At 46.1% G+C, this 13,831-nt stretch overlaps 1 protein-coding gene and 1 pseudogene across 8 annotated transcripts in view; both read left to right on the forward strand.

Moving 5' to 3' along the window:
• The window catches only part of mark2b (MAP/microtubule affinity-regulating kinase 2b), a 47,315-nt gene extending 44,133 nt beyond the window's left edge, over nt 1–3,182 (forward strand). For all 8 annotated transcript variants that reach the window (XM_030338064.1, XM_030338069.1, XM_030338067.1 and 5 more), the window contains one exon: nt 139–3,182. In XM_030338064.1, the coding sequence (XP_030193924.1) occupies nt 139–518 (380 nt within the window). In that variant the 3' untranslated portion in view covers nt 519–3,182. The remainder of the gene's footprint in view (nt 1–138) is intronic.
• LOC115529925 (protein transport protein Sec24D-like) lies at nt 525–10,942 on the forward strand (annotated as a pseudogene).
• The last annotated feature ends 2,889 nt before the right edge of the window (nt 10,943–13,831 follow it).

A 13,831-nucleotide genomic window follows, 5' to 3' on the forward strand; every position in this document is an offset into this window, starting at 1 on the left:
TTCCCCCTCTCTCTCCCTCTCTCCCCCTCTCTCTCCCCCTCGCTCTCGCTCGCTCTCGCACTCTGTCTCCCTCTCTCATTCTCTCTCCCTCCCTCCACCCTCTCACCACATCTCCCCCCTTCCTCTCCCCTCCCCCAGGCGGCACCGGTACCCCCCCGGCCCCGGGCACCATGGGCCCCGGAGGCCTGACCCCGGCCTCCAAAGACCTGTCCAACAAGCCGCGCTCGCTGCGCTTCACGTGGAGCATGAAGACCACGTCGTCCATGGAGCCCGGCGAGATGATGCGGGAGATCCGCAAGGTGCTGGACTCCAACGGCTGCGAGTACGAGGCGCGCGAGCGCTACATGCTGCTCTGCGTGTCGGGGAACCCGGCGCGCGACGACTTCGTCCAGTGGGAGATGGAGGTGTGCAAGCTGCCGCGCCTCTCGCTCAACGGCGTGCGCTTCAAGCGCATCTCCGGCACCTCCATCGCCTTCAAGAACATCGCCTCCAAGGTGGCCAACGAGCTGAAGCTGTGAGCCGCCATGACACCCGGCATCCTCGATGGGGTGGGTGAGGGGGACCTCATCACGTGGGGTGAATGTGTTTTTTCTGGGGGGGGGGAGCGGGGGTTTGGGTTAGACTGAGGGGTGGAGCCTGAGGAGGGGTTGACGGGGGATGGGGGCGGGTTTTGGGGGAGGGGCCCGACAGAACGGCGGATGCGTTTAGGGCGTCTTGATTCTTTCGTGTTCTGTTAATGGACTGTTCCTGTTGGCTGATTGTTATCGGAGACGTTTCTCGTTTTTTTTGCGTTTCTCCACCTTGATAATTGGTGGGGGGGGGGGTTGATGACGTAGGGCTGAGTGGGTCCCTCCCGCTCCACCAGACGCCCTCCAGGGGACTGAAGAACACCTCCATCTCCTCCTCCTCCTCCTCCACCTCCTCCTCCTTCGGCGTTGCTCGTTCGAACGTTCAAATGGGTTCAACGGTTCTGTGTCCTCTTCATTCATCCCCCCCCCCCCCCCCCCCCCCCCCCGAAGACGAGGACACCATCAACAGCCTAGGAGGGGCGGAGCCTCTGCTTCTCTAGGGAGGGTGTCGAAGGGGAGGGTCTCTCTCTCTCTCCCTCTCTCTCTCTCCCTCCCTCTCTCCCTCCTCTGTGTTCTCCCCCTTCCATGTGTTGAGCTCCCCTCCCCCCCCCCCCCGCACCCCCTGGGGGGTTTGTTCCTCTGGGTGGGGGGGCGTGGCTCTGGGATGAATGGAAGAAGATGATGGGAGGAAGGGGAGGGCGAGACGGTGGAGAGACTGAAGGCCCCAGAGAGAGAGAGAGAGAGAGAGAGACGGCAGCGTCGGACGGGGGACGACTCGTTGGACCCTGACAGTGCCCTCACCCCTCACTCCCCCCTCAAACCCCCTCCCCCCTCAAACCTCCTCCCCCCTCATCCACGCTTCCAAGAGAACGGACCCTCGACCACACTCACACACACACGCACCCATGCACAGATATTCACCCGCTCCACCTGTTGATGGAGCTGAACGGAACGCCACCTTGATGCCCCCCCCCCCCCCCCCCCCCCTACCGGCACCACCACCTCCTCACCCCCACCCTAATATGACACTCCACTCTGCCCCCCCTCCCTACCCCATTGCCTTCATTCTGGACTTGGAAAAAAACACACAAGCGCGCCCACACGCAAGACACGCACACACAATGCACACGAGGCACCTGCCCCCCCCCCCCCCCCCCCGGATACTTTAGGTTAGCTTGTTTTCCTCTCCCCTCGCGCCGATGATGCAAGTTCCTGTTGGACTTGACGATGATGACGACATGACGATGATGACGTCGTCACATGTATAAGATGGTGTGTGTGTGTGTGTGCGTGTGTGTGTGAGAGAGAGAGAATGCTCCCTGTTTCTTATTTCTCTTTAACAAAAACAGTTGTGCACTGGAAAAGCAGGGTGTAGTCAGGGGAGCGGCGGGGTGGTCTTGCGATGGAGGGGGGGGGGTCGATTTTTTTCTTGTCCCTTCGTTTTTTGTTCTTTTCTTCGGTTCATGTGTCGTTGTTCTTTTTAATGTTTCTCGCCTTTCCGTGGAGTACCGATGAGCGTGTAGGGCCGTAGTGTGTCTGTGTAGCTCCGCTAGCCGGCCGCGGCGGGGCTCCAATGATTCTGTTATGTCGAGAATAAATTCAGTTGATCATGCTTTTGTTTTTTCTTTCTTTTTAATGTTATTGTATTTTACATTTTTATGGCTTTCGGTTGACATCGCGCCTTCTTACACAGAATGTCTACCCGGACACCCCCTCCCCCCCCTCCCCCTTTTTTCTCTCATTTATTCACTTCTTCTTCACACACACACATACACACACACACACACACACACACACACACACACACACACACACACACACACACACACACACACACACACACACCCTCCAAACGTCTGTCAGATTACGTGTGTCCCCGCGGAGGTATTATTTTTTTTGGGGAGGGGGGGGGGTATTTAACTTGTGCGTGTGTTTGCGTATATAAAAGATCACTGGAAAGTCAAACGGGGAAAAAAATATGAATGGTGAATTATTTTCTCTTCTACGTTGATTTGATAATATTCTATTTTTATGTCATATAAAAATTACACGAAAAAAACGACGGAAAAAAAAACACAATGTCGGGGTTTGTACAGGTTAAGATTTTGGGGGGGGGGCGGGGCTACAGGGATCATATCATTGCTGCCTTTAATTGTACAGCACCTTTTATCTGCACAAACACACATTCACGCTCATTCGCCACTTCCTTTGTGTACAAAGTACTAGACACACACGAGCAACACACCCATACAGAGTTGTACGGTGACTCCAGATTGAGGAACTGTTGTTCATAGTGAAGATGGCGAGTCGTCTGAAAACATGACTTTTTGTTTTTGTTTGTCCTAGTTCAATTTTACAACATGGGGGGGTATGTACGGGCCTGTTTATTGGCTGTCAAAAGGAGGAAGGAGAGAACCACAGAGGGGGAGGGAGGCAGAAGGAAGTTGGGTTGAACTGTTGCGCTTTTATTTTGGAGGGCATTTCTTTGTTTTTTTTTTATCCGTTTTATTTTGTTATCAAGCAACGCCGTGATGATCGCAGCCAAGTCAACAAGATACCACCCATATCCGAGCACGTGTCTGCGCGCGCAAAAAATAAAGCTCAAGACAAAAGTAAGATACCGACCGTGACTCAACGTAAACACTCAGGTCCTTATCTCTCCTCCTCCCTACTCCCTACATGCTCCCATCGGTGGGGGAGCGGACGTAGCGAGCGATTGCGTAAACTAGTTCCTGTCGGCCAGCGTGTGAGCAGCGAGATGTTATAGGGTCCGTATGACAGACTCTATATTTTTATTTTGTATTACTATTTCACATGGACACGCCCACCGTCGCCCTCCACATCTGTATCCATTTCCGAACGAGGCCGAACCCCTACTTTACGTTTTTCGGATTCCTCTATTCTTTGATTTCTTTTCTTTTCTTTCCACCTCTCCTCCAGAAGTTGATCATTGTATTACGGTGCTGGGTTTTTGGATTCTAATTATTATTATTATTATTACTCTGGCTGTTGCTGTTTTATTATTCTCTATCAGGGCTGATTTTAGTTCTCCTTATTTTTTTTTTGTTTTTTTTGTTTTTTTTGTTTTACATTGCTGTAATTTACATTGATTTAAAAAAACGTGTTTTGAGCGAACTGTAAACTTTAGTGGTGGAAACGGGATGGGAGGGGTTGGTGGACTCCTGAAAATATGTATGTTTTTGTGCAAAGATGAAATGATGAAAAATTACAATGATAGTAATAAAAACAATATTGAAAAAAAAATCGAGATGGTTGTTTGGAAAAAAACAGCATAAGAAAAGCAGTTGAAACATTTTTGTAACGGTATTAAAATGGTGGTTGATGTCACTATCAATAATGACAATTAGACCCAAGTCTCTGTATCTAGGGGCATAAAGGTTACAACCAAGAGGGTCTTGCAACTTTTTTGAATGTCATATCTATCCCCCAACACCTTCAACCACAATGACTTGGTGGTGGAGTGGGGAGAGCCAGCGGTTATGATTACCAGAGTTGCTGGCTCAAGTCCCCTCGTGGCATTCTATACTGGTTTTTATTTCTAAAATGACTTTAACACTTATACAAATTAGATGTTCAAACATAAGTGTACAAAAAAAGTTGGAAGACCCGCTTGGTTGTAACCCCCCCAGCCCCCGTGAAGGGGGGAGTTCTGCAGGCACGTTGAAGGCCCTTATACGGGGGACCCCTTCTTGATGGCCCGTGAGCGGGGACTCGAACCTGAGTCTACGGAGTGTTAACCAACACCCCTTAACCGCTGCACCACCAAGACGCCGGCTAGGATTAGCTCGGAAGTTGTACTTGGCTTCACATGATGTAGACGTAAGAGTTCATCAGTTGGACTGGAACCCTGGTCTACAGAGGTTATCCAACAGTGCTCTCCACCGCACCACTGAGAGAATGATCAATGTTCAACAAACAATCATCCAATATAGAAAGAGGTCACACATGACATTACAATGTCTAAAGTGTATTTCTTTCTTCATTGGTTACCTCAAGGCAGACAATGAGAAGGGGCGCTATGTTAATTTAATTTCAATAATGACATTAATATTTTTTATTCGCCCTAGGAGAATAAAAAATGTTGCAAGACCCTCTTGGTTGTAAACCCCACCCCACCCCAGGTTATAGTCCATGCCGGTTATAGTTTCTAAATGAGTTTATTAAAAATAATAATAAAATAGGGGAGGGTTAACTTCATATACTATATATATTTTTTAATAATCTTCTCATTTTGAGAATTAATCTATTTTAATTGCATTCGAATAATGCATTTACTTTAGAATATCTTTAGAATCCCCCATCATTAAATCTTCATTGACTTATATGGTGCGTTCGAGTATTCTCTGCGAACCGACTCGGATCTCGGATCTGATGCCACGCCCACACTTCAAGCGTTTAATTATTTCGCGCGGTCGTTGGAGGAAAACTTGGACGCCAGCCGGAAAGCTGTTGTTGCGGTAGCATTGGCAGAGGATCAGGCGATCCAATATGAGTAGGCTATAGGCCATAGTCAAGTCAAGTTTATTTATATAGCACATTTAAAACAACAGTAGTTGACCAAAGTGCTGTACACAAATACAATATATTTGTGTACATAGGCAGAGATACGGATGCAGTAAGGTATTGCAGTAATACGAGTGATTGAAATGACCATTTAAACCACCAAAGTGGTCCAAGCACAATGAAAACAGTTCATACTTCAAGTCACAATGGGCGCAGCCATCTTGAATTCTGTCTCGGAATTTCGCTCGGTCACCACTGAGTTCAACCGAGATGGCGAGATCGCCGTCCGAGGAAAAGGGGCGTGTTTGTGCGTGTCGCTAGGCAACGTCCTCGGACCTCCGAGACGGATGGATATTAAAACGCACCATTAGGCCTACATGTTCAACGTTCATTTTGGTGATGTCTTCCGTGGGGCGCAGTTCGCTCAGCCCCACATGCCTGAATTATTAGCCAATGGTTCCCCCGTTGCTAGGCAGAATAGTACATAATTTCGCCAATCAGCGTCGTCGAATTGTATGGCTTTGGGGCACTCATGATATAGCCCCAAGCGCAGTGCACCGTCCACTGCGCGTAACCGCGCATTTGCCATTACCTCAGAGATCGGCAAGCTGGCGACTTTGAGTACTGCTACCACTGTTTCCCTGTGAGTTCAGCTAGCCCCAAATTCAGTTAAGTCTTTTCTTATGAATCCCTTCGAAAGAAGAACATTTGCAGAAAAATTGCAAGTAAAAGAAAAAGCCAGAAGTGAACATAACCCAACAAGCAAGAGAAAAGGATAGAGCCTACAAGAGAAGTTTTTCAGAGTTTGGTTCAGGCTTGGCTAACTAGCTGTGGGTATGCCAATGCAATTTTTTGCTTTCCTTGTATACTTTTTAAAATAAGTGCGTGTGATAGTTCGTGGACACAGACAGGGTTGACAGACCTGAAACATCTGTCGGAACGGATAAAAAAAACACAAGCGAGCAAGAGTGCATACGAACAACTGTGTGAAGCTAGCCATGCTAGAGGTAAGCAACTTCTATTTATTCCACTAGCCTGTATTTCCCTTGAGATGGACACTGGTTGCAGACCCTCACAACCTCCCCCCACCCCTTTCAAGTGTACTGTATATAGTTCTCTGCAACCCTATGGTGGGACCAGGCCTTCATTGTGCATATTGTATATAGTCCTCTGCAAACCTATTCAGTGTACATACTGTATATAGTTCTCTGCAAACATGGTGGCATCAGGCCTTCAGTGTGCATATTGTATATAGTCCTCTGTAAACCTATTCAGTGTACATACTGTATATAGTCCTCTGCAAACCTATGATGGCATCAGGCCTTCAGTGTGCATATTGTACTGTATGTAGTCCTCTGCAAACCTATGTTGGTATCATGCCTTAAGTGTGTCTTCAACAACCACACACAAAGGTTTGCACATTTGCATGAATTTAGTGGAATTCATATTTCATGTATTTGTCTAAATGCATACTAATGGACTGTAGATATATTTATGAGTGACGTTTACCAACACAATGGCTTGGCCGTCACCCATTATCTCTCTCTCGCTCTCGTTCTCGCTCCCTGAGAGAGTTTTTTTTTTTCTTTTATAAAATAATTTCGTTAATCGCGCGATAAAAAAATTAACGCCTTTAAATTTGGTTTGCGTTAACGCCGTTTATAACGCGTTTAACTGACAGCTCTAATATATATATATAATTATTACTTTGTTTTCACCTGTTTGCGACAAAGGACTGAATCTGTGCTTTAATGTGATATAGTTGAATTGAAGAAGATTATCATGTAAGTTATTGTATACCACAATGTTGATTTAGCCAATGGCCCACTGATGACAGGCCTTCCATTTGAAGTTTGAAGACCTGCTGAATGAAGTGCTTGGGACCCAGCTTCAAGTCCTGCTTATGACTGTTGTTGTTCAACTACAGTCATGTTGAATATATGTGTCAACCCATCCCGTTTAACAGTCAACCCGCAGTAACTCAACCTCTGTCGCCGTCCCGCCAGGCTTCCCGGCGACGGACTTCTTGGGCGGCGTGTATATGAACAACACGACGGACGTGGAGCTGGCGGCGGTGGACTGTGACCACGCCATCACCGTGGAGCTGAAGCACGACGACACGCTCAGCGAGGAGACGGGCGCCTTCATGCAGGTACGCGCGTCACGGCGGACCGCACGCACAACGCACATGCAGCGCACGCACAACGCACGCTCAGCAAACCGATGAATGGGAAATATAATCTACAGGTCTGTTTTGTTACAGGAATGTATCAAAACACAATAATAATCCGCCCAGCAAATGTTTGCTGGCCATGGGTTAGTTATTATCTTTTAAACCATTTGGTGGATAATCTGATGAATGCCATTTCGTGGGAGTTTCGATCAAAAGTGTCTCACAACACCTTATCAAACATTGTCAGCGTAAAACAGCCCTGGTGGGAATCTAACCTCCAACCCTGGCGATGTTAATGCCTTGCTCTACCAGTTGAGCTACACAGCAGCACCACATCGTTGTATTTTATATCATCAGACACGATACATCACCAGCGCTTCGTTGATAACAATCGTGTCCTCCGCTGTTGTTGTAAAGCCGTGTCCGTCTGTCCGTGTTACCCAGTGTGCCTTGCTCTACACCACCGTCGGGGGCCAGAGGCGTCTGCGCGTCCACAACCTCAGTCTGAACTGCAGCTACAGCTGATGGAGCTGTTCAAGAGCTGCGAGACGGACTCGCTCATCAACTTCTTCGCCAAAACAGGTGAACATCCAACTCTCTCTGTTAGTTCCCGACCCCTCTCCTCACCCAAGGTTTTAAAGATTTGCGTTTCCATTTGCGTTTCCACACCGCAGTAACTCTTCTGTGTTCCTCAGCTTATTTGAACCTCAATTTGAGTTTGAATATGTTGGTTAGAAATGTCAGTTGGAAAATACCAGTTATTAAAATGTATCCGTTCGCTTCGTTTACAGCCTTAATACCTTCATAGGGATGATAAGATGACGGATATATATTCCACTACGCCAACAATTGAATTAAAAGTTAATCAGTCATCGAGAGACGTCATAACCAAACCAGTTGAGACGTTCATTTGTTGTTTTTAGTTAGAAGATACATTATGCCAGATGAATTAAAGTGTGATCATATCTCAATATTAACAGTATTAATTGATATGTATTGCCGGTTTAACAATGCCGGCATGACTCCAAACACCTTCCCGTTAAGAAAAACAAGAAAAAGTACAAGTTGACCTGCCAGAGGCTTTAGCAAACGTTGTCCAAGTAGCAGTAATAATGAGAAAAGGAGTCTGAGCAGTGCTTTATTTCAGACGCACGTTCATCATACCTAAGACGTGCTGACAGACAGTCCCACACTGTAATGCCGGGGCCTGGGTTTGACCCCAGGCTGACCCCCCTACTCCTTCTCCTTGCCACTCCATACATCACCCTAAAGTCTGGTTTAACATGGCTGCTCGTCGGCTTACCAGCCACTGGGATTAATATCTCTCCTGGTAACCGGGACCCCATGCTCTCCTCGTAAAGATGACTGCGGATGACATCTCCTACAATATCAGGAGAGAAATCCCTGCGAAACTGCAACGATGTCCGTTTAACCCTTTACTGCCATCCACAACGGTTTAAATTGGTGGATGAAACTGAGCTCAAAAAATGCCAAGGCAGTTATTAACTTCTTTCGGAAAGCGGGCTCTTACTCAAAACATGTGAATGGTTTTAATAAACTTGACTTGAATAAGTTGAGTTTGTTATTTTTATTCACATTGTATGTATTGTTTTTTCTCTATTAATGTTAAACTCATTTATTGATTACTTCGTTTTTACAACGTCTCTATTCCCCCGGTGTCAAGCGCCTTTTTACAGTCAATAATATAAATACCGATGGCTAATAAATGATTATTATCTCGGTGTTCCCTAGCCTACCGCGCCATCCTGAAGCTTACAACTGTTTATCATCCCGGTGTTCCCCAGCCTACCGTGCCATCCTGAAGCAGCCACTGAAGAGCGTCCGGGAGATCCTGGTCAACCAGACCGCCCACATGCTGGCCTGCTACCGCAAGAACTGTGCCAGCCCCTCTGCCGCCAGCCAGGTCGGTGGACCACTGACCACGCTCCCAAATACAAGAAACTGTGTCTCACGATTTTATGTGATGTCGGTGCAGCTCTTCCCAGGGGTCTGACACATGTCCCGCAAAAGGCTGTGCAGAGTTTTACTTCACTGCGTAGTCCAATTCAAGACGCTCTGGATCCAAAGACGGAGTGTTGTTAAGACTCAACATGTCGTTTAAATGTACAATTAAATTCAGCGTATTTAGCAGACGCTTTTATCAGTAGAGACTTACAATGAGTACATTCGTCAGAAGAAAGAGAAACAACATATCGCTGTGGGTACATTAAAGATATTCATAGAAACAAGTGCCGAGCAGTAATATGTCGTTGCGTGTCGATAATATTTGTATTCATTGATCCATTTCAATTTCGCTGGATTTTAGTTTGTTCTGTTAGCGTTGTATATATTTGGTAAAGTCTAGTTATTCATAAGTGCCTTCAGGTCATTGATCGATCGGCTTAATAGTGTCATACCGTACTGGACATACATATTTTCTACCCCAACGAGACCACTGTAACATTTTACGCAACACGACTTACAAATGTAATGTAAGGCCCAATCCCATTTCTACCCCTTAACCCTCCCCCTTGTTTTGAAGGGGTAAGGGGAAGGCGTAAGGGGTAGATATGGCATTGGGCCCATTCCCCTTCCCCTTAGCCCTTCAAAACAAGGGGTAAGGGGAAGGGGTAAGGGGTAGAAATGGGATTGGGCCTAAATGTAATGACTTCTCTGGCTGGTCTAATGGACTCCTCTCCATCCACCCCCCCTCCTCCCAGCTGATCCTGCCCGAGACCATGAAGGTGTTCCCGGTGTACATGAACAGCCTGATGAGGACGGCCCCCCTGGTGGGCAGCAAGGAGCTGTCCACGGACGACCACGACCGCGCCCACCAGCGGCTGGCCGTCATGGCCATGGGCGTGGAGGACACCCAGCCGCTGCTGTACCCCCGCCTCATCCCACTGGTGAGGGGGGGGGGGTGACTCTGACTCGGCTAGAAATGGTTTTGAATGGAACTCAGTGGAACTCAGTGGAACTCAGTAGATGATGGTTTTTCGAAAAAATCGATTTCCGATCAATTGTAACGTTTCCGATCTTTCCGCAGCACAACATGGAGCTGGAGGGCGAGGCGGTGCCGTCGCCGCTGCGCTGCTCCGAGGACCGCCTGTCCGACGGCGGAGCCTTCCTGCTGGAGAACGGCCACGCCCTCTTCCTGTGGCTGGGCCAGGCCTGCCCCCCCGAGCTCATCCAGGGGCTCTTCAACCTGCCCTCGCTCGCTCACCTGCAGCCCAACACGGTCAGAAACGCACGCAGGCTCCCCTCACCCTCAAACTGACCACCTGTTTGGTGATCAGTCAATTCACCGCTGATCGGGTTCAGTGTTTCAGTGTACTTTGACGTTTAAGATGCCAGACTTTATAGATGGATATATCTTTTAATCGATAAAGTCTTTACATCTAATATAACAGAGTGATAAAAAAGAAAACACCATCTATCTATTATTTGTTACCATCTATCTACATTTCATCTTTTATTTTTGTTTTTTCAATTACAAATAGTTTGAGAAAGGATTCACCCATATGTTGTCGAAGCATTCCCTTGTTTCACAGAATGTTAAATAAGCTATTAACATTAAGCGAGGCCAATTCCATTCTTATCAGCGTAATTTAACCCTTACTGTAGCTGTTTATGGGTAAAGAAGCAACGGTGATGGACCGTACTAAACGCCCTATCCATTGTATGGGTCTGTAAAATGCTAATCAAATCAAATGTATTTATTAAGTTCTATGTTTTATTTATGTTTTTGTCGTGCCTGTCTACGCTTCAAACTCGTGCAGATCGGTGGGCCGCAGAATTCGGTGTAATCCCGGTGCACCGGGACACGGAGCTGTTCGCCTACGGTGGCTGTGGACCTGTGGTGAGTGCCTCGCACCTGACCCCCTAGATAGGTTAGATTGCACTCACCAAGGAAAGCTTAGGAACACACATAGGTTACGGGTTGTCTAATAACAAGCGCAGTAGGTCGGTTTCGTAACGTCCACGTCTCCAGAGTTGATCACCGACAGCTCTAGCCACTGCGCCACCTTCAGTTAAAGTTTAAAATAGACTTTACAATTCACATAGCATTGTTCACTTGAAATTGATTATAATATCAGTTGTTCATATCAGACACAGTTATTCACACTCATCCATTCACCCACCCACATGGGTTCGATTCCGGCCTAGCCCTAGGCCGGAATCGAACCTATGTCTCCAGAACAGATAGGTAACAGCTCTACCACCTGTGCCACAGAGGCACCAGCAAGGTACTGGTAAGAGGTTATAATTGACTTTACAGTTCACTTGAAATTGATCATTGTAATGTATTTTGATTCCAGGGAAAGTAATCTTGGCGTGAGCTGAACCCACGAGGAGCACGTGTCTCAAGAATAGTGTCATTGGTGGGACTTGAACACAGGTCTGCAGTGCTTATGAAGGTCAGTCCACTAGACCACATACATCCTGCATTTGAGAGCACACGATGTTGATTAGGAAATCCTCCTGTGTCCACTGTCTGTACATTCTAACTTGAACTACCAGTAGAACTTCTGAGATTCACAGACTGTGTGTCTCGGTGGCGCAATGGAGAACGACGCCGTCTGTTGAAGAATTCAACCTCATCTGAGATCTGACGACCTGGGTTCGTCTAAAATATTTGTGTATTTTTTACACTTTTACCAAACAAGAGGTGCCTCTGTGGTGGAGCTGTTTCCTATCTGTTCGGAGGACATGGGTTTGTTTCCTGCCATTAGCAGTTCGTGGGAACAACTGTCTAGTGAAGGGATCCATTCGCTCACACATTCATTTCGAATGACTGTCTGGGAGAATGGATGGCTGGGAATGAGTGCACTCATTCCCAGCCATCCATTCTCCCAGACAGTCATTCCCAAACACCCATTCATTCCGAATCACTGTTTGTGCTAATTGATTATTGTGAATTAAGTCATTCACAGTAATCAATTCACACAGACAGTTATTCGCACTCATCCATTCACCATACATTCATTCCCACAAAACCTGCCATGGCAGGATTCAAACCGATGTCCCCAGAACAGAAAGGTAACAGCTCTATCACCTGCGCCACAGAGACACTGGGTCAGACTTAATCAGAGTTCATAATTGACTTAACAATTCACAAGAAGCAATGTCACATGAAATTGAATGTCAATAAAATCATTCTTATTAGCCTGCGGGGACTCAAACCTGTGTCTACAGAGCATTAACCAACAGCCCTGACCGCTGCACCACCAAGACACCTTCCAGTACATGTTTGGAGGTTATACTTGACTTTACCATTCACATGATAGAGAAATAAGATATATCCATTTAGGTACCTCTTGAACCCTGGTACTGAGCGGGGAACCCGAACCTACATAGTGTCTGAAAGCTCAGCATTCTTATTAGCCGTGCGTGCAGGGACTCGAACCTGAGTCTACAGAGCAATAACCAACAGCCCTGACCACTTCACCACCAAGACGCTAACCAGAGTATGTTTGGAGGTTATACTTGACTTTACATTAGACTAAACATTAGAGAGCATTAGTTGGACCTGAACCCCGGTCTCAGGAGTGTCAGCCAACTGCTATCTCCACTTCCCCATGGAGGTTGGGATCATTCTGTGGTTGAAGGCTATATCAATCAGTTCAATAGAAATATCATTACAGACTTTATAGACTTATTAGACTTACTAGACTTACCCTTTAGATAATTAACATACTTTAAACAGGAATTGAACTGGATGTTCTGTCACGCCAGGGTGATGTTCTCCGGGGCTGCAGCTGGATACTATTGCAAACTGTTGGTTGTAAGTTATGTTTTATGGTCCAAACCGAACTTGCAATAAGACAAAGAAAAAACATTTTAGAAGTCATGGTTATGTGAACATAATGAAACAATGCACTAAACATGTGATAAAAGCGGATATTTATTGTTTTTGCCAAAGTACGCTTCCAGATCTCGAATCCCATCTGGTTTATTTTCCACTGTCATTTTAATTCCCTTTGCTAGACTTATTTTGTACTAAAATAAAAGGTTGTGAAAATGATACAAAAGTGCCTTCTTTGTAAGTCAATGCTTTTTTCGATTTACTTTACAGTGCACAAGGTGTTGGACATTCCTGGCCATATCTCTATCATATGTGAGGCACTTTGAGTCTGCCTTGTGTATGAAAAGTGCTATATAAATAAAGTTGCCTTGCCTTGCCTAATATATAATCAAACACCTAACAGTTTAGTTTATCTACCTCACATTTGCAATGGTGTTTGACTAAAGATGAGCTGACGCAGATTATTGATCCAAATAACTTTCAAGGTAAAATTCTAATAGTTCAAAATTATGTTTTTTTAACTAATGCAGACTAAATCTATACACTGATCTTTTCTTATTATTATAAAAATTTAAAAATATATTATATTATAACAAAATGTAAATTATTTAAGTATTTTAATTTCATTGACAATGAATGACAATAAAATGCATACCTTGCATTTTTCTTTCTTAATTTGTAACCTCAAAACTGAGAATGAGGAAGGGCGCCAATCGATTGAGGGCGACCAGTGGCTACCAGCAGGGGGCGCCACCTGGG

The sequence above is a fragment of the Gadus morhua genome, chromosome 17 (assembly GCF_902167405.1).
Source record: "Gadus morhua chromosome 17, gadMor3.0, whole genome shotgun sequence".
In the NCBI taxonomy this organism is placed as follows: Eukaryota; Metazoa; Chordata; class Actinopteri; order Gadiformes; family Gadidae; genus Gadus; species Gadus morhua.